Here is a 25,415-nt window from a genome sequence, read left to right on the forward strand (position 1 = left end):
CGCTGTCTGTTAATAATGTTTGTGCTGGTATTTTGCCTCCTCCTGATATAGTGTTTCCTGCTATTGTCTTGTTTTTCTATCAGGCTGGCTGCCTCTGGACTTGAGCCAGCCGGTCCCTCCTATACACACACACACACACACACACACACACACACACACACACACACACACACACACACACACACACACACACACACACACACACACACACACACACACACACACACACACACACACTTCCATGTCCATGAATACACACTTTTCTCTCCCTTCCTCCTCCTGGCACTTGAGAGAAAACACAAAAAGTCAGTGATACGGCAAACCAACTGTGTGTGTGTGTGTGTGTGTGTGTGTGTGTGTGTGTGTGTGTGTGTGTGTGTGTGTGTGTGTGTGTGTGTGTGTGTGTGTGTGTGTGTGTAACAGAGGGAGAGAGTCCACCAGTCAATTCAGAGGGGTTAATCTCTCTCTCCCTCCCTCCCTCTCCCCCTCTGTTGCCTTTTGTTGCGGCCCCTCACTTTCTCAACACTTGGACAGAGGGAACTGATACTGTGCCTGCGTTTGAGTGTGTTTTATGTGTGTGTGTTTGTGTGTGTGTGTGTGTGTAGTTTGGGCATCCTCACCACTCTCAATCTTTCTGGACTGAACTGTACGTGAACATGACTGACGGGACTTCCTATCACACTGCTCATTCTGAATGTTCACACTACAGACTGGTAAGACAGCGCTTGGCTTTGGAAATGTGTCTGACTTCATGTGGGAGTGTGTTGCAGAGGGCTGAGTGTGTGTGAGAAAATGCCACTTTGTGTGGCAAATGCTGTCTGGAATGCAACAGGTTGTCAGTAAATATGCGTTTCTTTATTCCATTTCAAATGTCAAGATGTGGGGACATGAAGATGTGAAACTCTGTCTTTTTCCTGCGCTCCCCGTTCCACTTCTCCTCCTCATCCCCCCTCTCCCTGCCCGGCTCGGAGTTACTCAAGTTACCGGCTTCCTCCTGTTGTTATGAGCCCTGTGGTTTCTGTGCAGCACTCTGAGGGCGCTCCCACGCTCTCCCAAAGAGAAAGAAAGGAAGGAAAACAGGGATAACCATTTCAGAGCCACAAAGGGAGTGGGAGAAGCATTTGCTCTGTTTCTTCCCGTGTCTCCCCTCGGCATCTGCATGCACGCTTTGGTCCCTTTAACACTTAGCAACTCGGAACAAATGTCTTTGCCCTTTTGCTCGTCTGGTTGTCTTCTTTTTTTGGTTTGTTTTTTGGACCTGAGTTTTCTCTTTTCTTCAGAGGTGGTGAGAAAATTGGAAACAGAGCCACCCACAGTGGAAGTGAGTCAGCCAGGCATTTAGTGCAGTGTTGACTTTGGAAATGGCAGAGATGTGGGGGGTGATATAGCTGCTGGGGACACATGAAATTGTCAGAAGAAAAACAGTAAAGTGTCAGTTTGTTCGTATTTTCTGCTGAGGGTCCCAGAATCCCTGCGAAGAAGAAGAAGAAGAAGAAGAAGAAGAAGAAGAAGAAGAAGAAGAAGAAGAAGAAGAAGAAGAAGAAGAAGAAGAAGAAGAAGAAGAAGAAGAAGAAGAAGAGGTTGAGTGGTAGAAGCCAGAGGCTGATAATAAAGGGAGGGAGCGGCTTGTGTCCATCTGGGACAATCCCAAGTGCTGAAAGCTTCCCCACCCAGATCCCAAACAACCCTCTCCCCCCCTCCCTCTCTGTCTTGCTCCTCGTCTTCCTCTTTTGCTCCTTCACAACAACGTGCAAGTGGCTACATTTTGATCAGCAACATGTTTCTAACTTGTTGCATGTGTTCTTTTTACAGATACATTCTGCGTACTTTCCTGACATTAGTTGTCACTTTTCCCTTATCTATTTGTGCATGCTGCTCATCTGTAGCCGTATGCAGGCACATGCACACAAAAAACACAAGTTCATGTCTGAGTGCCCTATGAATATAGAATAATTGTAGTCCTTAATGTGTGTTATTTCAAACATAAATAGCTAGTGTGACGTGTGGCTAGTTTAAACTACAAAAAGGATGCAACAAAGCGTTGATTACGTTTTCGATTGAAGTTCCCCACTGAATACTCAATATTTTCTCCTGGATTTTGGTCCCAGTTTTTTAACACGTGGTTAGGGTTGGTCATTGAAACATATTTACTTATTTAGATTAAGGCAACAAACCTACTTTTAGTAAGGTTTAGGATCATAAAAATATATTTGTTTTTTAACTCAAACACATAGTTAACAATAACTTTTCGGACATGAACAGTGATCTATTGGATACAAATCTGGTGTTTATTAGACGTTTTTTCCATCTCTTACACTTTACGCTTTTACTTTTTTGTGATGTCTCAACACATGCATGTCTGATGCTTTGTTTTCTCGCAGAATACATTTCACCCATGTTCTCGACCTCCTAGTCTTTGCCTTTTTTAACTAGAAACCAGAAAATCAAAAAACAACAACTGGTGAACACAGCCATATCTGCCTTCAGTCCTCTCCCTTTGTCTAGCCTGTTTGACCATCCTCCATCTCCTTCTCCTCTTCCTCTACCCTCCCTCCCTGTCTTCCTCTCTCGCGCTGCCCGCCTGTGTATCCAGCGATAAGGGGACAGCGACGGTAGCACTTCCTCTCGCCACAGGAAGCAGGAAGTGTTTATTTCCACCGCTGCTTTCCTGGGCAAACTCAGCGCTCAGTCCGCTGGGATCCTCACCGCTAGCACACATGCACACTGTGACATGTAAGTGCATGTGTGTGTGTCACCTGTCTGCAGACAATGACTCCACTATATCTGCACTGCATGGTGGTTTTCATGGGAAAGCACCTGGGAAGCAGCCCACTCTGTGTCTCTTTGACCTTGGGGTTGCCTCGCAGGTCAGAGGATGATTGGGTAATTATTCCTCTAATCACTGCCAATGTTTTGATATTACCCTATTTGGCCACACAGGCCGTGGGTGGCGCTGTTGAGCTTAAAAAAAGACAAACAACCATTCATCAGCTAATGGATTCCAGTTACAGTGCTGGGTGGGTGTTGGTGGAAAGAGGGAGGGAGAGAGGCTGACATTAAGAGAAAGACGGGAAAGACAAAGAATAGGGAGAGCAGAGAGCATGAAACGCTATATGATGGATTAGAACATCGAACATAAGATTTAAAAATGGTTGTGGTTGGTTTTGCCACTTTGAAAAAAAGAGCTGTAACATTGTGTTCAGTACCATGACACTTGTTGCAAATGATGGCAGAACACACCATAAAAAATGACTTTATACCAGAAAAATGTGGAAAATAGTAGGGCTTCCTAGTTCAGCTCATGACGCACATGAACTCAGCACGGTCAGAAACATACGAGTGAAGGCAGGATGGATGGAACTCAGTTAAAAATAGAGGGATTAAGAGAAGAAGTCTGAAAGCAGGAGTGGGACAGTCAGAGCGAAGAAGAAGGAACAGGGTTAGAAGGAAAGTGACAAAGAGGATATGCAAACATTTTCAACACATTTCTTTTCAATCCTGTTTTACGCCTCTGGCTGAGACATTTCTGAAATGTCTCAGCTGTCATTGAACACCCCTTGTATGTTGAAAGAGTAGTCGGTCACAAAAACAACAGATCTCAGCGTGTTTTCTTTGACCAATTGTACAATGCACTTAAAGTTCATAGTTATCAAGTGTGATGTTTACTCAACTTAGCCATATGTAAATAATGTGTACAAAAGTCAAGTCAAACTTATAAGTGATAGCTGTTCGAGAGCATTTGAAGACAAATATGTTGGTTATTAAATATACTGTTTTTGTTTAAACAAATTAAAAAAAAACAACGATTACATATCTGCATCAAATTTCAAAACAATCATGTTTGCTCAAACCTTTTTTAAATTAAATATAATAGAATGATTTTAACATATTACTAGAATGAAATGTTTTCAGAATTGATAAATATCTGAAAACACTTTCAGATAAATTGTTGAATCTATTAAACACATCGGAATATTCGAATCGTAATTTTGCAAGGCCAACGTTGATCAAATCAAATGTCTTATTATGTTTAAGTGAATATCCAAGACCCTCAGACATTACATTTGGTATGGAGTAAATTCAAGCAAAGGTGGCTCATTTTCAGATTTGAAAAGCTGTATCTATTTTTTATACAATATACTATATTTTATTAATAATAATGAATGTTATTTGTATAGCACACTTTAAAAACAACGTCATCTCTAGGCGCTTCACAAGTCGATGAAAAAACAAGATATCTGAAACAGACTTGCAAAGAAAAGGTTCATATCTTTCAGAACAACGGACTTCATGACTCACCCTTAAAGAGGTCTATCGCTGGCACTTGACTGGCTATTGCTATTAGGCCAATTTCTTTAGAAAAGAGAAAACCACATAAATAAATGAGGACGGCACTTCATTGAGTAGCTGAGGAGATTAAAAATGACACCTGTGAGTATGACAGAGGACTGGGGTGAGGAGAGAAAGGAAAGGGGACTATGGGAAATTGAAAGAACACGGAGAGATTTGGGGCGATTAAGAGATGTGAGCCTAAACTCTGAGCGGGTCAGGGGTCAAGAGGGGTGAGGAGGTCAGAGTGGGCCCAGCAGCTCTACTTAGAACAGGATATCCTGCGAGGAAAAAGCCATCTGTCTCCCCCTCTTTCTCTCGCTTCGTCTCCTAAATTCCCACAGAGGGCACAGCGGAGAGGAGAGGTGTAACCTTTCACTCCAAACACCAGAGAAAACACACGTTCCCCTCCGAGGGGCTTCACTTTCATCAATCATCGTGACTGAGACAGATAGCAGATATAATGCACGCCCGATGTGTCTTGACCTGGCAGGCTGAGAGTGTATGAAGTGTGTGTGTGTGTGTTTGTGAACAGCTGTATGATGTTTCCATCCTGTGCTGCTGTTTGTTGCTGTTCGCTCCAACTCGCTCCAACTCGCCGTAGGGGCGACAACCACCAAGATCAAGTTCCCTGCAGGGACAATACAGTTTATCTTACTAGGTCTTATCTTAGCCAGGCAGACAGTTTGTAAGGATTATGCAACTTTTTATTTTAAATATAATGAGGGTTATTGTTAATATTAGCTGGACGATGTAAAAACCTTAGAATTGGTGGTATTGGACCTTATGTAAGATATGTATGCAACAATTAGGGTTATTCATACAATAATGCCGTTTGAGGTTCAAGTTTGGGTTTCCAGGTATAGGGTTAAGCAAAATATGTGATTGCTATACGCTAACTCCAAGTTTAATAATTCAACAGAATAAACCTCAAAGGATGTCAAGAAAGCAAGTATTTTTACACCAATTCTCACCAAACTAGGATTGGCTGTAAAGCATTGTTTTCTTCATAAACAGACTATTAAATTAGGAATACAAATTAGAAAATTGTACTCAGCCAATTACCGATAGCCAATACATTTATCCATTCGTCCAGAGTTGCCTAAAGGTTTCATAGTCTCTATTGTAATTCTCTTTTCCATGTAACCTGTTCTCAGAGCGATGCCTTGACTACCTGTGGCAGAGGGTTACGTTATTAGGGGAAACAGATCAGGTTCTTATCTAGATGTGATTGTACGCTGTAGTCGAGGAATGAAGTGCCTTTGACATGGTATCAAACCAATTTTAATTAAGTTGTCTATTTCACTTGGCCCTTTTGAGAACAAAAACATTTAAACTCAAATGTCACAAAATCATAGTACAAAGAAGGCAGAAATGGTTCGGCTCTATAAGGAAACTGTGCTGTGGTCTTTCAAAACTGAAAATAATGTCACCTTATAATTGAAATGACCCATAGAACAATTTGTTGTGTTGTAGGTGTGGACATCTGAGAGCCAACTTCTCTGTCACATGTGGCTGTGAACACTACGCAGTGGATGTGTCAACGACTATTCTTGCATACTACCAGATTGATCTCATGGTTGTGTTGATTCAACGTATCAAAAGAAACTTGACTGTTATACCGTCAATTTCTGCTGACTACTCACTCCTCTTACCTCGAAGGTAGGGGCAACAGCTTTTTGGAATTTTGTTTCTGTTAGGGATTAAGAATTGTTCCTGTCCAGATTTACTTGCAAAGTTAGGACAGTGATGGTTTGTATCCATTTAATCAAACAGTATAGGAGTGGTCAGCCAAAACAGACCTTGTTGACTTTTCTATTCACAAAGAGAGTTTATTTTTGCCATCATTTCAGTCAGTAAACCCTCCTTATTTACTCAGTATAACTCTTTTTGGAAATTCAAGGTTTGATTGTTGCCATCATTCCTACAGTATAAGTAAAGGTACCAGCACATCAAAAAAGCTGAATTTGTATTTACTGTCCAAAGTTGTTGCTTTAAAGCAGTCAGACAAGACAAGAACACCTAGACCATAGAGATGAACAGTACCATTACTACCCAAACTGCAAACATCCGTAACAGTTTACAGACTTTGCTGAAGGGGTGTCGACTCATTCCCAGATATCAGCAATTACTTGAGTGAATGCAATGTTATTGTTACCGTACTGCAAAAACTATGAGAAACAGATCCTTAAAGCACACACTCAGTCTTAATATAGCTCAGGTTGATATTGCCAAGTCCATGCCAATATGCTTTGCTTATTCAACTGCAATTACATTTGTTTAAAAATCTCAAACCTTTCAGGATGACAGGTTACTAAGACCGTCCAGTAAACACGCTCTGTGTGAGTCCATGGACTTCTGTTTTGAAGCCCTGCTTCACTTGTAATTGGGGATTTCGGAGCTAAACAAACTGACAAAGTTGGCACCATGGTTTGGACCCAGGCAAAACATCTGTGGGTGTGACAGGGTCGTAAAGACGGAAAAAGATGCAGGACACTGAAACGTGTTGGCGGTATTTTCATTTGATTTTAAAGGAATTTTATTTAGATGTAAAAACCGGTGTTACAATTGTCTCAAGGACTGTCTTATTTCTCTCATCGCCTCTATGTTTCAGCTACATTTCAACCTACTAATGTTTCCCCTTGTGCAACGGTTCTGCCAACATATTAATTATTCTCTCCATACACTCAGTCATATACTCAGATTTTCTCACATTAATGTGTGGTCGTAAGTGGGTAATATTTTCCGTATAGGATGTATTTTTGTTCCTACCAGTGGTACATACAAGCGAGACATATTGAGAGAGAAAGAAAAAAAGAGCGCGAGGCATTGAAAGCGAGAGATGAGGAACGAGTGTTGAGCTATTTTTGGCTTGTCTGGGTGTTTCCTACAAACACACACACACTCACGCTTCTCCGCTTGTTGTTGTTCAGACTAGTGGGTGTTGATAGGGTGAGTTTTGATTTGATTCGTCTTTAAGTTTCGATTAGTTCTTATGTGTGCACTGTTGATGTCGCTGGAATTTCCCTCTGCTTCTTATGGTTTCTTGCTGTGTTTTGAACAACTTGCCACAACTCCAAACATCCTTGGGGGTGTAAAGATCCGTAGCCCATCATTACACACTTTGATAGCCCTGTCGCCGGGGTTGACCTCAGCTCACTTTCAATTTAAGATCAAACGTCCAGAAGAGGCTGCATTTCATGTTGATACGACCATCTTTGAATTGAAGTCTCAATCTCTGTATTTGCTGTGGCGTTTCTGCATAACACTTCCCATAATCCCACTGTCTGGAAAACTGTTTTGATTTGTCTAAAGACTGGTTCATAGAAAAGTGTTTTGAACTTTTGGATCAGTGCTGCCGTCTGCAGTTACATTTCTTAAAAGCAATACAGTCATTTATAAAACACCATTCTTAGTAATGAGTCGTGTAAAAGCGGGATCCTGATTGCCCTGTCAAGTTATTTTATTAGTAATAACCCACTTGCTACACATTATCTCTTAATTGTTGTACTTGTTTTTAGGGGGAAATGTCCAAATATTTAACCTCTCTTTAGACCTGTGTAGTGATGACTGCACACATGACACCTTTGCTCTGTTGTGGAAAATGTCTGTCAGCGATCCATTGTGTTTCTGAAGACTGCACATGTCACTGAGACTTTCTGTGAAGCTCTGTCTCTCTCACTCACATACCGGGGAAACATTGTGATCATGTGTACGGTCTGTAAGGGAACTTTGTGTTCCCATTCTATATGCAGTGAAGCGTTGTGTGATTGTGTGCGATATAACAGTATTTATTAGGTTATCATGCAGGCATATGATGTGTGGGACATTGAATCCTATTCAGACAGTATTAAGTCAAAGCTAACATGTATCAATATGATCTTTAAAATAAACTCATATAACTGACAACATTGTGCATAAAAAATGCAGGATTTTATACTGGGAGTAATCATTAAATACAGAAGCTTTTCTTATTAATCAAGAAAAAAATTCTAAAATGTACCCACTGACGCTTCCCTTGTTGTGAAGTCGATGTTTTTTTAACAGGTTTTTGACTAGACGGCGGAAAAACATTTCTGTGTTTCGCACAAGCCATGAGAATTTCACATTTTGTTATACGACATTGAATCAGCCTGTCCTCCTCCAAAAAACGACCAAATAGGTCGATTGTTCAGCAGCTTATTACGACCTATAGTCACGTTTTGAAAGTTTAGCACCTCTAGTGGTTGTGTAAGAAACAACAATTTTGCGGCATATGGGCTGATGCTCCCGTTGATTGCAAACGCTCCGGAGGGTCGTATATTCACAAATAACCCTCTCTGAAAAATCCTAAATTGTAGAATAGTTTGGCCATTAAAATGCTTAGATTTCTATCAAGAAGTGTGTATTGTACTTTTAGAATCCACGCCCAGAGGATTCATTTCTGTTGACGGCAGCGTCCATGTAAAGTTGGCGTCAACCCTCACGGGGTGAAAACAGTATTTCCGGTCCCAAAATGTTCATAATAAAACCGGAAGTATTCCCCTCACTGTCAAATGATTACACAGTTATATCTGCACTACTCATCCACTAAAGAACATCAGTTTATCCTTGTTAATTACACAACATTGATTGGTTTAAATTGTGTACAATGCTTTTGTGTTTTTAACCTTCGATTCGGAGAAACAAATAGTTTTTTCGGAGTTTAGGATGGCCGAAGACACTACACTACCCATAATCCTCAGCTATCGTTTGGGACTACAACATCCGCTTTGCTTGACAAACCCCGTGATTAGTCCTCAAGCTCTGTGATTGGATGTTGGAGTGGCAGTGCACCAAGGTTACGCCAAGCGTCAAACTGCTCTTTGAAATGGAATGGAACCACGGCAGACTATCCAAAACTGGACTCGAACGGGTCCAGCCCCACCCCCCACCCTCCAGAACAACACATGCTGGCTAATTGTGTTTCGCAACATGTTCTATGGCACGTCTCTACTGGGAATTGTAGTTTTAAAAGACGTTTTCGTATTTCCCACAATTAGAAGTTGCCAGTATTAAACTGTGTACATCCCTGGAGGTTTAGGGGATACGAAACACAGTGGTGTTATCACATTTAAAACTAAATTAATAAATGGGTGAAAATTGCTTGCGTCCATAATGGACAGCATTAATACTGTATATACCCACATGACAGCTAAGGTCAGAATAGCTTTATTTAACAGCTGGTCTTATGTCTGTGACCCCTCCTGTTGTAAATTGATGAGCCTGCCCTGAAACATGTACTTGTCAAGGTTCAGAGGCAATTTTTTCAAATATGGTAGTAGCCATCGATCATCTTAAGATAAGATATACTTTATTGATCCCAAGTTGGGAAATGTTTTTGTTACAGCAGCATGTACTACTTTGTTCTACTCCACTACAATTCAGAGGTTAACCTGGTATTTTTACTCCACTACATTTATTTTAGTACTTTTCAGATTCTGATTAATGATGTGAAATATATACAACCCTTAAATCAGACTTTAGTTACACCTGAGTCAAATTCAGGGAAGGTGATTGTCAAGTGCCAAAATAAACTATGCAATATATTCAGTGTTGGGCAAGTTACTTTTAAAAAGTAACTAGTAATAGTTATAGTTACTGCTCTCAAACAGTAACTAGTTTTAGATGGTGTTGCTCCATCTGGGTCACTGCCGGTGGTTGAGACGGTGGGGTCTTTGGCGACTAGTTTTATAGCCCCATGTACATTACTTAGGTACTTCAGGAGATTGGCATTGCTGTTTTTCGATTTGGACAATGCTTTCTGTCCTGCACACAGTTTACATTTTACCGTAATATTTTTTGCATCCTTTATCCCCACAAATTGAAAATAGTGGTTATCAATCAATCAATGTTTATTTATAGCTTTCTGTCCCCAGAGTCAGAACTAAACATGGTAAAGCAGCGTTCGGTTATTATGCTCCAAATATCTGGAACAAACTCCCAGAAACCTGCAGGTCCGCTGCAACTCTGACTACTTTTAAATCCAGACTGAAGACTTTTCTTTTTGTCGCTGCTTTTAATTGAACTATCCATATCTTAAACTGCACTGTAACTTTTATCCATGTATTTTTCCTTTTAATGTTTATTTTATTAGCTATTCTTTTTTAATGCTTAATGTCTTTCATTTTTTGTAAAGCACTTTGAATTGCCTTGCGTTGAAAAGTGCTATATAAATAAACTTGCCTTGCCTTGCCTTGCCTTGCCTATATAGCCCAATATCACAAATGTTACATTTGTCTCAGTGGTCTTCACAGTGTGTACAGAATATCAGTATGACAATACGACACCCTCTGTCCTTAGACCCTCACATCGTACAAGGAAAAACTTCCAAAGAAAACCCAGTTTAAAGGGAAAAATGGGAGAAACCTCAGGGAGAGCAACAGAGGAGGGATCCCTCTCCCAGGACGGACAGACGTGCAATAGATGCCGTGTGTAAATTGAAAAGATAATACATTTGCAACATAGGTAGTCCAAATGTTTGGAAATGCAGGTGTGTATAATAGGAACATGAATCCACGAGGATATCCATCCAGGACCTATGATCCAGGACCACAGCCACGACTCAAGATCCAGCGCTCGCGATCCAGGACACAGGACCGCAGGATCATCCATGACTCCGGATCCCGGCGTATATAGACACCAAAAGAAAGACATTTGGGGAAGCTGGGTTAATCGGAACATGAGAGTACACAGGTATAGACAGAGAGAAGGAAGAAGTAAGATGACCCCCGACAAACTAAGCCTATATCAGCAAAACTAGGGGCTGAATCTAATCAGCCCTAACTATAAGCTTTATCAAAAAGGAAGGTCTTAAGCGCACTCTTAAAAACGGATAGGGTGTCTGCCGCCCGAACACAAACTGGAAGCTGATTCCACAAATGTGGAGCTTGATAAGAAAAGGCTCTGGCTCCCATTGTACTTTTAGAGACTCTAGGAACAACCAACAACCCTGCATTCTTGGAACGCAATGCCCTAGTAGGCCAGTAGGGTATAATGAGTTATTTAAGGTAAGATGGCGCCTGCCCATTAAGGGCTTTGTAGGCGAGAAGAAGCATTTTAAATTCTATCCTGTGTTCTATAGGGAGCCAGTGTAAGGCAGCCAGAACAGGAGTAATGTGGTCCCTTTTCCTAACTCTGGTTAGTACACGAGCTGCAGCATTTTGAATCAGCTGAAGCGACTTGACTGACTTCTTGGTACTCCCTGATAATAAAGAGTTACAATAATCCAGCCTAGAAGTAACAAATGCATGGACTAGTTTATTGCAAATGTGACTACTTTCACAAAATGTAAAGTTTCCATAAAAAATGTTGATATGCTAAAGGCAATCCCAACGATAGGCCTACTGATCCTGACCCGATGTGTTGTGGTTGTAGGGCAGTAGCCTACCATATCTTCACTGAGCTCAGTCTCTGGAGGATAAATGGAGTTCAGTAATGCAGCTGACCACACCCTGATTCTTTCTCTCACGTATACATATGCAAACACATGGATATCCGCACACGCAAAAATAAAAACACGCTTTTCCTCCCAAATATTTTCCAGCCTTATTATTTGTATCCTCTTTGTTCTGGTTTTTAATCCGCCTGCTAAAGATAATAACCCTTTTCCACAGTGTCTCGTATTTCTCCCTGCCTTCATCTCCCCATCTCCCTCTTTCTATTTTCATCTCGCTTCCCCACTCTCCTTCCTCCTCCTCCTCCTCCTCCTCCTCCTCCTCCTCCTCCTCCTCCTCCTCCTCCTCCTCCTCCTCCTCCTCCTCCTCGGCCTTTCTTTCTTTCCCATCACCCTCCCCTGTTTCTCCTCCGCTCCTTCCTTTTTCTTCTTAGAAGCATTCCTCACATTCCTGCTGGCTTCTTAAGGGGAAGGACCCCGCTGGCAGCACAAGGCCAAACATTATTACAGCGCTCTCAGCTTCTCTTCTCTCATCCCCTCTTCTTCTGAGTGATCCTCCATTCACCTTCTCTTTCTGACTTTACTCTTCCTCAGTCACTTTTATCTTTCAAACCCCCCTTGTTCTTTCACTCGTTCATTTCTCCCCTCTTAAACCTCAATCCCCTCTAATTCCATGTGAGTATGCTTGAGACCACTGTGTTTCATAATTAGTGGAAACACAGGTCATACCCTTGTCTGTTACGTAAAACTCATTCATGTTTATACAAGCGTGTGTGCTGTGTTTCTTTCACAATGACACACGCTGCGCACATAGGAGATAAAGAATCATACACAAACTTGCTTTCAGAAAAGTCACAGTGACACTATAAAAGTGGATTGAGCATATCGAATCTTCCATAGTGTCTGAATGCATGTGAATGTGTCATGAATGAACTTAGATACCGACATTACATTTCCAAATTGTGTTTTGATTTGTATTCTAAGAGGTACCACCTCATTCATCAGCTCAGTAATATCTTATTAATACTGACACCACTGTGTATAATCTGATATACAGTACAATTTACTTTAGTTTATTTCGTTTTTTGAATTCAGTTTTATTTTTACATTAAGAAAACGTAAGTATTCTTAATGTAATTGATTAAAACATACACGGATGAATACGTTTATTTGGAGTCAATATTTTGATCATGAATTAGATAACTGACTTTCTCTATGTGGATCAATAAAGGGTTCTTCTTATCTTATCTCATTGAAACAAATCTTAAGCCCGCTGATCATGTGCAATGTATCATGGGACTGGGAATCTCTTTAATGCTCCAATGTATGTGAAAATGTCCTTGTTTATGTGAGAAGAAACACACACACATGTATGCAACTGGTTGGAACTCAAAATCTAAAAGATATATTGGCATCTTCTTTTTTTTAATATATATTACTTTAATCAACATTTCCAATGTAATGTGGCGCAGTGGGCTACCGGCACTGCAGTTAACATGTCGTTGTGTCCTTGGGCAAGACACTCCACCCTAATTTGCTCCCGTGGGTATTGTCCACAGTGTTGATCCCATTACATTACAAAAAATATATAATATTACCATTGTGATTTAATAAAAAATATTTAACGATCTGTTACTCACCTTTGTACCACATACATAAAGACATTAAAAGAAAACACGGGTTATATAATGTTTTGGTAGTATTTCTACCAAATTCGACACCTTTGTTTTGATATGACACCTAATTTTGGGTACTGATACCAAAATAATACTTTATTTCAATAGCTTACTTTCATAAATATGATCTCCAAAACATTTGTATTCATATATTCAATTTCAGCTGTCTTGTGAGTATGTCAGTTTCGTTTTGTGAACCTTTTCTTACGGGGAATTCTTGTGTCTAATGTTGTGTTGTAACAGAAGTACGTCTCTGCAGGTGGGAGGCAACTGCTAAGCATACAGTTGACCACATCCTGCCCATATAGCACTGACACGTCGCACTGACACGTCACACTGACTGTTTTTAACTGTGTCATTTCAGCATGATTTACATTAATTTACACTGGTTGTTTTTCTGAACACTTTATTTTGGCTCTGAGAAACGTTCTATACTGGCCTCACTTCCTTTTTATAAAGTTTTGAATTAGCAGCACTATATTTGTATTTGCAGTGCACACTCACAGCAGACATTTGATGTATCATTAAAGGTCAATAGCCTCATAAAAAACGAACCTATATAATGAGGTGGAAGAAGTACTCAGATAAGTAAGTAGAACAAATGTGGTCTTAGAATACTCAATTACAGGTAAAAGTCCTGAATTTAAAGTGTTACTTACACTAACTATGTGTTTAATAAATGTAGTGGAGGAAAGAGTATAATATTTGCCTCTTACATGTAGTAGAAGTCTAAAGTACCATCAAATAAAAATACTCAATCAATATGTCAAATAACTACATTTTTGTCACAGTTGACTACTGCCAATATTAATTTGCCTAAAAAAGCATTTCTACAGGGTAGAAATTGTGTGTTTGTTTGCCAATTCATACAGATTTGCTCCAAATTGGTGTGTTCCTTCGCCCTTCTTCCAAGATCATGAAAATCAAGCCAAAAATGTGTTTGTGATTCCGAAATATACCTTTTCTCAGTTTCGGATAACATTTAGTACTTTTATGTTTTTAGTATATTCGGGGGTAAGGGTTTGATTACTAAGGGTTGTTAGTGAAGCCCAAAATACAAAATATCTGCCAATGGTGGCAGCTGCACTGTTGTTAGTTCTGTGTGGAAATGACAATGAATGTAAAAAACAACATAACCACCTAAATAAAAAGACTGAACGGCGACTCAAACTGTATAATGCCGATTTAAAATGTCCTAGACCATGTATTAATGTGTGGCTTTAAGTATACTTTAAGTACCAAAACTCATTATGCAGAATGGCCATTTTCAGAATGATATATTATATCACTCAAGTATAACTTGTGATCCATTAACATGTTCCTCATTTACATTTTGCAGAGTTACTTTTTATCATGCCACTTAATCCATAGTGTATGAAAATTAGATTTTCGATTTTTGTGTTTTATGTAAATATAATATGTTGAAATGAACCCAGGAAGCTTTGGAGAGGATTTTTTTTATATATAAAATAGAAGTTTGCGGATAGTACTGACCAGCTCCTAGACTGTGTGTGTGTGTGTGTGTGTGTGTGTGTGTGTGTGTGTGTGGTGTGTGGTGTGTGTGTGTGTGTGTGTGTGTGTGTGTGTGTGTGTGTGTGTGTGTGTGTGTGTATATGTATGTGTGTGTGTATATGTATGTGTGTGTGTGTTCCTCTCTCCTGTGGGCGGTTGCCTGCTGCGCTGCTTTTCTGTCACCCTGTGGTTTTGTTATTTTCAGCTCGAAACCGGATGTGATTCATACACACGCACACACGCACGCACGCACGCACGCACGCACACACACACACACACACACACACATACACACTCATACAGACACACAAAATATCTTGCACACACACACTTTATGTCAAGGCACATAGCTATCACACACACACACACACACACACACACACACACACACACACACACACACACACACACACACACACACACACACACACACACACACACACACACACAGTTATGTAGCTTGTGCGCCCACACACTGAGGGTTTCTGGGAACGGCGCTGGGCTCCCCCCTGTTCAAAGAGGCACCCGAGGGTGAGCGAGCGTACGATGGAGCAGCAGCAGCAGAAGACACACACGCATGCTTCTTGGTTTCAATATTCGTCTGAAACATCAGTCATTGACCTGGCTGATGCCGAGATCGGAAAAAAGGAGAAAACGCACAAACATGCTTGTGTTCCGTGGAAACAAGCAGACAGTTGAAAGTGGGGGGAAACACTTAAAAATACTTCTGTGATAAATACAAAATAGATTATAAAAAGGCCTTTTGTTAAGAATGTAGCAACGAACTTGAGCCTTTAGCCATTTCCCGTCTTTTTTATAATTGCGAATGAATTGCAGCACGTATATATATTTTTTATTTGATGTTGGAGATGGGTATCATTACAGAGACTTTTAGCATGCTCACCTTACTAAGGTATATTCGACGTGTTAATAAAGGATGTACATGACTCAGATCATTCTAGGAAGGCCATAGACCAGAAAACTGACAAAGCCATGGTCCTGCGTCATGCGAGATACAACATTAACGTATGTGCTGTAGGTGTGTGTGTAAAAACGTGTGTGAAAACGTTCATAGGCAGGAGGGTCTGCTTCCTCATGGTGCACATGGTCAGAGAAATGAAGAGAATTAACTAGCGTTTATGCCCGTACAAAGTAGTTACAACCAGTATAACATAAAAAAGTGTTACATGTATTTGACCTCCAGTCTGTCCTTATGACAAGGAAAGGAAAAACCATAACCATATTATGAAAAGCATCCAATTCAAATTTCTTTCCACAGGATCAACTGCTATTACTATTATAACTTAAAGGGTCCTCATTATGCTAATTCGCCCGTTCATTTAAGTATTTTATGCCTCCACTGTGACATGTTTACATGCTTTATAGTTCAAAAAGGTCTTTCTGCCTTTACTGCAGCACCTCTTTTCACCCTCTGTCTGAAACAAGAGCCCAGTCTGCTCTGATTGGTTAGCTGGCCGGCTCTGTGGTGATTGGCTTAGAGATGTCCCGCCCCTTAGCCTATCACTTAAAATGTGTTGGAGTGCTATACTGTATAAGCGAGGTTGTTACAGAGTGATATCATTTTGTTACGGAAGCAAATCTTCTCAAGCAAATCACCTCAGAGGTTTCTCGTATTGTTGAGTAGATTTAGTTAAAATATTGTACTGCTAGATATCTGTTGATTTTCACAGCAATTAACAGGTAGTAATGTACTAATACAAACATTTAAAGTAGGTTTACTGTGTTTATTATTTACAGTGGTAACCAAAAGGCACTCGGAGAGAACGCAAACCTCTGCCAAGGCTGCTACCATAAATGAATGAATGTATCCACCCTCTTATTAGGATCCTCTCCAAAATGTAATTGGTTAATTCTTGGCTCTTGCTACGTCATTCAACCAAGTTATATAAAAAATAAGACCTATATTTATTTCTGAATCTAGCTGACAACAAACCAAAACCCAACATAACCTCCATTTGCGGAAAATTGGAAACACAATAATGTTATTGTGTTTAAAAGTATAGTAACAGGGTGTCCGCGGGGTCTTAAAAAGTATTGAAAGTTGATAAATCAATTAAGTGAAAATTAGGGCTATTAAAAAGTATTAAACGGCATTTTCCAAGGTATTACATTTTGTAGCTTGTTTTCAATAAGTATATCCATTGTCCAAAGAGGTTGTGTTCTACAGTCTGCCTGAATGTAATCATTGCGTAGGTGTGTAGTGTGATTCTGTGGAGTTTATTTATGGCATCCCGTTGGGTTTGACGTCATCTGAACAGGACATGGCACGCTCACTGCTTGATAGCGGGCGAAGGCCCGTTTACGCCGGTTGTTAAACATCGTTATGGCGAAATGCAAGTCTGCGTCCAAATGGTTGGAAGATAAGGAGGAAGGACAATCAATACTGAATATAGTCAATGTGAGGTAAAGTGTGTCGCCAATGTAACCGGTTAAAACTGAAAGTGTCGATGAGGTCTTAAAATGTATGGAAAGGGTCTTAAAAGGTCTTACATTTGACTTCAGGATTCCTGCATATACCCTGAGTAAGGATATTAAACATTTTTCAGGAAATCTACAATGCTGATGTGGTACTGTAAAATACATTCTGATAAAAATGTAAAAGCAACAAAAGACGTATTGCTGTACAATACAACAGCTATTCCCCTGTGGGTTTCCAATATTTAAAACTAGTCTGCTAACCAAAGAGCGTAAAAATGCCCATGTGTTGCTTTGAAGAATGTTTTGGTTTCATAACACACTTAAACTAGCTTTGATTCTATGCTGATATCATCTTTATCCTAAATATGATCAAATCAGTTGCACTTTTAATCTGATGCATTACAACTGCACGGTTGCGTATTGTAGTGTAGGCCTTTCAGTGAATGAAGAGTACAGTAGGGAGTAAAGCTGTTTGTATAATCTGCTCAACAATATATGACATTGTTGCCCACAGAAGGTATTTCCTCACAAAAGCCCACCCAACAGATTTTCTTCTTCTGTTGTTGTTGACGACATAAACACATTGTTCCAGAGTGCGGTTGTCAATCAAATTATTGAAGTTGAAGCATACACACCTATATAATAAAGGTAAATGTGTTGTAAAAGGCTTATAAGGTTAGGCTTTAAAGTGAACAAATATTGCCGAAACATTCAAGATAACAACCAAAGGCACTAAAACATGTTCACTGCAAGACATTCAAATTAGAAAAGGTTTATAGACTAGATACATGGTTTTGTGCCAGAAACCTCATTATCTTTCCCAAAATATTTAGGATAGAATATATTCTAGTATTTTTTAGTTGTTCCTCATTGTTCTCAAGGTTGGCCCCCAACAAAATGTAAATGTTTTAAAGGTTACATTAGACATTTGGTAGACATGTGACTCCCTTAAGAGATTTTCTTGTCAAAACCTACATTACAGTGAGGAGTAGTATTTCATATGCATACTTTCAGACTTATGCATTATGTTATTTAGAATGTCACAAGCTCAGGAACCAATACAATGGACACATCATGGGAACGTTACATTTCCAGGTGAGAGCCACATGCTGGTCTAAAAGATACTGTTTCGACCTTAAACAGTGAACACACTGAGTGTAACAGTAGCCTATAGGTTGTTTGTAATCTTTGGAAACATTTCTCTACTAAAAACGCTTGCATATCAGCACTTTAAGAGAGCCTGTGCAAAAGGAGAAGTTGAGCATTCAAGGGCTTAAAAAAGTGAAACCAAACTTGCTCACAACATTTATGTGCCTGGTGCTGTTGGTGGTTTTGAGTGGTTTGACAGCAGATGGAGCCACAGTGTAGGGGCCATTTTCTTTAATTGAATCAAGTTAACGTTTTAAGAAGCCAAGCGCTGATTGGCTGCAGAATTCACCCAATGGCAGTGAGTCGCTGCGGGAAAACAATAGTTCTGAAGGTCCGTGTGAAGTCAAGGCTATTTTTGGTGGAGCCCGCCTAGCTTGCTATTTCTGTCAGAAGGAGAGCGGAGGGGGCAGGACTTGAGGGGCCGGACTTTTCTTTTCTGCAACTTGCCTCTGAGAAGTCTCTTTTCGTTTCCTCCTCCTCTGTACTGTCTGCTGACAACCCCAGCGGAATTCACCATCACCTCCAGTCGGCTTTTCGCAGCTCTTTTCGGATGTACGAGGTCTTGTTTGGCTGGATTATTTTCAAGATTTTGGACTTTTAAGAAGCAGTTAGGTGTTGCTGTGTTGTGTCTTACAAGGTAGGAACACGATGTGTGTAGGAAACAGCTGGGAGTTCGTTCTTTGCTCTTTACTTGTTAATGTTAATGTGCTGTTTTTGTATGGGACTTTTGAATTGCTACGTTAAAATATGCTTGCGCAGGTGTTTTAATTGCTCAGGAGCGCACCGAAGTGAAACGTTTAATTGCGTCAGAAAAAAAGAACTCCGAAGAAAATGGCACATAATATCTCATTTGTATTAATATAATTGTTTAAGTGTTTTTATTGTGATAAATGGGTGTACAACTACCGGAAAGTCACGATTAACAATGTATAACAGACATGATGTTACCACTGCAATATTAGGGTAGAACATTAAAGAAATTATAGAAATGAAATAACCCTATCCAGTTTGGATTTGGATTAAGTCACCGGAGACACTCCGTAGGTCCCAGTAGAAATATCTTTATTTTGTGGTTTGGTCCCTTAGCAGAAAACTTGTTGTTGAAATAGCTTTAAGTGCTAGCTCCAACGCTGTCATTTTTAATCAATGACATAGAAGATAAGATACTTTAGTTACATTATTATTATTACACACACACACACACGCACGCGCACGCACGCACACGCACACACAGGCATGCACTAGTTGCCTACTTTTCTACTTTCTTTGACTCAATTGTGTGTGTTAAGTTCTGCCAAGCCACCTTTTCCACACACATTTTGTGATCCTTCTATACAGATCCGTGTGAAATATTAGGGATTAATCACGAGATTGTGCCCAGCCGCACCCATCAGGTGGCCAAGTCTGCTAATACAAACATTAAAGCAGTATTGAGTCATCTATGACTTGTATCTGCCTCTGTTGGCCACTAGCAAGAATTACAGCAACTTCTCTGGGATAGTTTATGTTGTTGAAATGAGAATTCTAGACATGCAACAGCATTGTTTTGTAACTCAGAGCTAACACGTTTGCTTGTTTTATTCATAAAGTGTTATGTTGTTTATTTTTGCAGCATTTCACTCTTTTATTTTTGTCTCCACAGATGGAATCAGCACCGACAGGAACATCATAAAGACAGACATACAGAACAACATATTTCTTGCAGTGGCAGGTAGGACTGTTAAGCTCTAAAGATAGCACACTAAATACCAACTAGGGCTGCTCGATTATGGCAAACATCATAATCTCCATTATTTGGGTCAATAATTGATATCACGATTATTAAAAACGATTATCCATTTACTTTGAAAACATCCATTTATTGAAAAAAAACATTTGAACAGTATGTTTTGAACAGTTGATTACCCTGAACTTGAAGTATAATTCAACTGAAAAACCAATAAAAAAAAAAAAGAATTCAAATAAATAATCGTTTTATTTCGATTATGTTGTTTTCATAATCGGTGCAAGCTAAAATCATAATTGCGATTAAAATACGATTAATTGAGCAGCCCTAATACCAACTGGAACTACATGAGTAGTTGTGTTTAGGTTAGTAGGTTTTTTATATTTGACATGTTAAAGTTAGACCACCGTCCACCGCCAGTAGCTCTGAAACATTCGTATTGAAAAATGCTGCTAGTCTACAATCAACCCCCTCAGGACTACATCTTGTCCTCTTTACAACATGTTTACAGCGAACACACATAGACATTACACAGCCTTGGTGACAGAAGTTTTTCCAGTGAGAATGATCTAAGCTAAAGAAGTGCAGTAAAGTGCAGAACAGGTGTTGGCCTAGTTGGAAAGACGTACTCGGCCCGCTGTGTTTCTTTACGTGTGGGTTTAGAAATGCTGCGGGTCATGCATAAGTGTGGTAATAAATGATGTGTCAGACTTCACATTTATGTTCAACGTAAGATCTTTTCCGTTAAACGTGTTCGGTAAAAAACACATCCTGTTTTAAAAAGTGATGTAATCCTGAGTTCTGATAAGTCATGTGGGAAATGATGCTGATATGTATGTAGGATTAACTTCAAAATAACTTTCCGATTTCTTCCTTGTGGTCTGGTATACTTCAAATCCTGGCATTTCATCTTTCAAATGTGTTCTTGTGCAATTGGAACAGACATTAGATCTGGAAACATAGAAACCTATTTCCTGCAAATATTCCCCCAAAAATGTCCAGTTGCGAGTGTTTTTCATTTGTCACGTAACTGCTGTGTTTCCATTAGGATGATGTTATGGTTAGACAATAAAGATGTCTACTCTACATTGATAACCGGTATGACGCAGGGTGTAAAGACCCTTTGGTAACCCCCAAACATTTCAACTTATTATGAAACTTAGCGCTGACTCTTCCACCTGAGATAAACATGTATTTGATCCGCTGCTCCACCCATCAGGAACAAGTCACCCGGCTGTTTCTTTGTGTCCTGCCTTTTTAGTTTAGATTAGCATTCTCCACTGTGTGATCACACTGTGTAGGATTACAATGCATGACTCTCTGAATGGGAGCCGGCTCGCGCTGTGCCAGGCTCCGCTGACTGTATGCTAACCAAGGCCCCGCTATGTGCCCTGTGTGTGTACGTGTGTGTGCGGAAAAACCCGGTGAGGTCATGGCCGTGGCTGTAGGGTCTGGTTACATGTGTGTTGTCCACGCAGGGCAACTGACACTGGCTCTTTCTCCTTTTGTCTTCCTTTCTAATCTGTCTCTCCTGACTCCATATAACCTCACATTAAAGGTGGGGTAGGTACGTTTCAGAAACCGGCTCGAGTGCACTAACATTTGAAAGTACACAGCCGAAAAGAATCCGCCCCTTCCTTCAGACTTCCTTCCAGAGCACCTCCTCCAACACACATGAACGCGCACATGACGTCAGCAGACTGGTGAAAGTGGCCGCCTGTTGCTGGCGAGTCATTGAAGTACTGCTGCAATGCACGCCCAATGACGGCACGCCCAATGAGGGCACGAGATACATTTGTGGGTGCACGAGATGGAAGGCTGACAGACAGGGCGGCAACCAATCCGTTTAGCCGGGCCGGCTAAACGGATTGGTTGTACTTTTTACAGTATTACGGCTTCCACAGATGACATTTTTTTTATGGATTTTTTGTCAAAGCACTTCAGATATTCATTGCTATCGGGATTTTAAGAGCATTCCATGGAATATAAGAAAAAGTGTATCTCGAGCCGGTTTCTCAAACTTACCTACCCCACCTTTAAAGCTTCTATTAACTAGTGCCGGGCGCAGCCGTCTCTGAAGTTGTAGACTGGTTATCAGTCTAAGGAAGCAGCAGTCTGGGCCAGATGTGTTTTTTTAAAAGCTTCTACAGCCTTTTAAATTACCCAGACTGCTATAATAGTCCTGCAGGCCACCAGGATTTGCAGTAACCGCAAAACTCTTCCCAAAAAAGACTCAAACACATGTGTTTTCAGGAAGTGTGCACACTAACAGTACCTGTCTGGCTCACTTAAGTAGGGAGAAACTGTGGGGCCAGATAACAATATCACATATCCTCTCCCTGGTCTTGCTTTCCAACCACTTGGGTCAGCTGATTCAGGCTCTTTGTTTTTCTTTGTCACTGATTCGTGCTAAATGTGAGAGCTGAGGAAGTGTTAGTTACAGTCGATGAAGTGGAAATGCTGGGGAAAAAGAAAACCAAACAACTATTGATTATTTAAATAGTCAAAATGTAAGTTCATTAAAACCTACATGAGTTGACTTATTGTTTCCAGATTTACATACATTCTTTTTTTTCTTACAAATGTTCGAGGCAGAGCTTCTATGTTAAATGATTTTCATATGTCACTATTGTGCAGGATTGACCAAAGATTATTACTTTTTTGTGGAAGTATCAACATTTAATCATAAAGAGTTGATGAAGTGACAAAGCTTTATTCAACAAATCTCCTGTAAAACTTTTTTCTTCCTCCTGCCACTTCTCTTCCTCCTGCCACTTCTCTTCCTCACTGCTTTTATACGTTGCAGTAACCTGACCACACTTCAACAGTGTTGCTCTTTATTGAGCGCTGCTGTTATATATATATATATATATATATCACTGAACAGCATACAGGAATGGTAACACTGCTGCTACTACTATCCTGTTTATCCAACACTAAATAACGCTCCATATTAAATTCCTTGTGTGCGTAGTGTTTTTGTTCCACAAGTCATTAAATTCCATCTGCGGCCCCCTCCCCCGAAAAGAAAATCACCTATTTGTACTGATCAACAACCACAATGACCTCTGAAGAAATATTGTGGTGCTTTTTGACCTATGGGACCCCCTAAAGCCAAAAAGCAGTGCAGACGCAAGCTGTGCTGCAGTTGTGGTAGTAATGGTAGTAATAGTAGACGGCAGGGAAGGACGGGGTTATTTCTGACTCGCTGAACAAATGGCTCGATTGTCCTGCCTCGAGGTGCATGAAATCACTTGATATGTCAGGGGTAATGTAATATAATGCGCTCCAAGGGGGCCCATGGCACTGTTTGTGTGTATGTGTGTTATTTTCATTGCGGTTTATTGTGTGTCTTTTTCTGTCTCTCTGCACGTATAACTGGGACACAGAGGCTTGTGTGTAAGTGTATGCGGTGTGGCCTGAGGTAACATTGTCCTTAACATTTTAGTAGTGTGTCAAATCAATTTATGTTGCGTTAACCTTTGAGCTACAGGCTCCTTGCTGTGGTCAGCTGGGTAATTGGTGTGCTGTTGGCCTCCAGCTGCAGTCTGCATCCAACTCGCTCTCTGGCTCTCTCACACACACAGGACCATCACGTAGACAGTGACACACGTCATCCTAAGGATTTATTCCTGTGGCATTTGGGGGGGGGTGGGCTTTAATTTTCACCCACTGCTCGAACCAGAAACCTTGGACAAAAGTTCCCACGGTCATGGAAAGCTTGGGAGAGTCATTGAATTTAAAACTCATATTCCAGGTCAATAAATGTCATGGAATTCTGTTATGCTTAATGTAAATAATTGTTACAGTTATCTCCCTTGGGGTTTGAATCTGAAATGTTAAATAATGTAGAGCAAGTGGTTATTACATTTGAGTACATGTTTAATATTATGCATTATGTAGGCTACTTGTGGTGCTGCATTGCTTCTCAGATGTTCATTCTAAATTAGTTTGTAATCAAGTGCACTAAGTGTACACAGGAAGTATAACCAGATGACATTTAGCTTATGCTTGATACTCGTTCTTGATAATAAAGGGAATCTGCTTTTAGTTTACAGTATTTTAAATACATAGGAACATAACTGACTATAAGAAATTTGAGAAGTTTGCAGGATATGTTTTAAACAGTTAGGATTTGAAATACAATATACCATGCAGTTCTGATGTGTAATTATATGATGGTCATGGACATTTTGATAATCGGTCCTCGAAAAGTCATGGAATCATTTTGAAAATCTTTTAGAAAACCTGCATGGATCCAAAACAGCATTTTGAGTCTCAGGTTATACACTTCAATCCGATTTTTTTTTGTATTTTTGTATAGCTTAATTCCACCAAACTATGTGAGGCCGCAATGTTGAGTAGCTCACGATTGGTATTCTGACCAAACCGTATTCATTCAGTGACGGGATCATGTTGGGTGCCTAAATAGAAAGAAAACATCTTTTAAATTAAAATCCTAATTGAATTTGAATCATTTATGAAGCTTAGTTTTTCTATGTTAAGCATCAAGCTCTGTGAGGAATGCACATCCGGTATTATGCATGCTTGAATGCTTCCATTGATGTAATGATATCTAATTTAAAGCCTGCCCTATATATCAGTCTAGCTTCAATCACAAGTTTTCCAACCAGACACCTCGCAGAGAGTAATGGACGGCTCACATTCACTCCAGAGCACTGAGGTTACTGCCACTGACCTCGGATCAGATAGCTTGTCGTTGGCACAGAGGCAATAAGATCCTGTCTTGTCTCAACGGGACCCTGCCTTTAGATTAGACTGTGAGTGTGTTGATGGGGAATCGCATCCAGTTATGTTTGCAGATTCAAGCTGATCTCAACAGCCAGGTGACGTGAAGGAGGAGAGACACCATGCATGTTTATTTCATTATGTATTGTCTGTCTGGGTGTGTGCACACCACTTTGCAGAACACAGACAACACTACTGCAGAAAGCTGGAAATATGAGGGAATAGTGAATATGTTCAATATCACAAGGAGGTGGTGTAATAGATAGCACAATGCATGCAGCGATTTATCAGCATGCATGTTTGGTATCATATTTTTATCATATTCAGATATGTTGATGTGGTCATTTCACTTATTACCATGTGTTACATTATATTTAATGTATGACATTTCTAACTAATGTATGCCACATGAGCTCACTGT

At 40.1% G+C, this 25,415-nt stretch overlaps 1 protein-coding gene across 2 annotated transcripts in view; it reads left to right on the forward strand.

The window, feature by feature from the left end:
- The first annotated feature begins 522 nt into the window (after positions 1-522).
- The window catches only part of hdac7a (histone deacetylase 7a), a 68,390-nt gene continuing 43,497 nt past the window's right edge, over positions 523-25,415 (forward strand). Inside the window, exons 1-2 of one of the 2 annotated variants that reach the window (XM_034086533.1) lie at positions 523-713; positions 20,162-20,230. In XM_034086533.1, coding sequence (XP_033942424.1) covers positions 695-713; positions 20,162-20,230 — 88 coding nt within the window. In that variant the 5' untranslated portion in view covers positions 523-694. Of the gene's footprint in view, positions 714-18,922; positions 19,157-20,161; positions 20,231-25,415 lie in introns of those variants that run through there. The other variant, XM_034086534.2, reaches the window with a different exon arrangement.

The sequence above is a fragment of the Pseudochaenichthys georgianus genome, chromosome 7, assembly GCF_902827115.2.
Source record: "Pseudochaenichthys georgianus chromosome 7, fPseGeo1.2, whole genome shotgun sequence".
Classification (NCBI taxonomy): Eukaryota; Metazoa; Chordata; class Actinopteri; order Perciformes; family Channichthyidae; genus Pseudochaenichthys; species Pseudochaenichthys georgianus.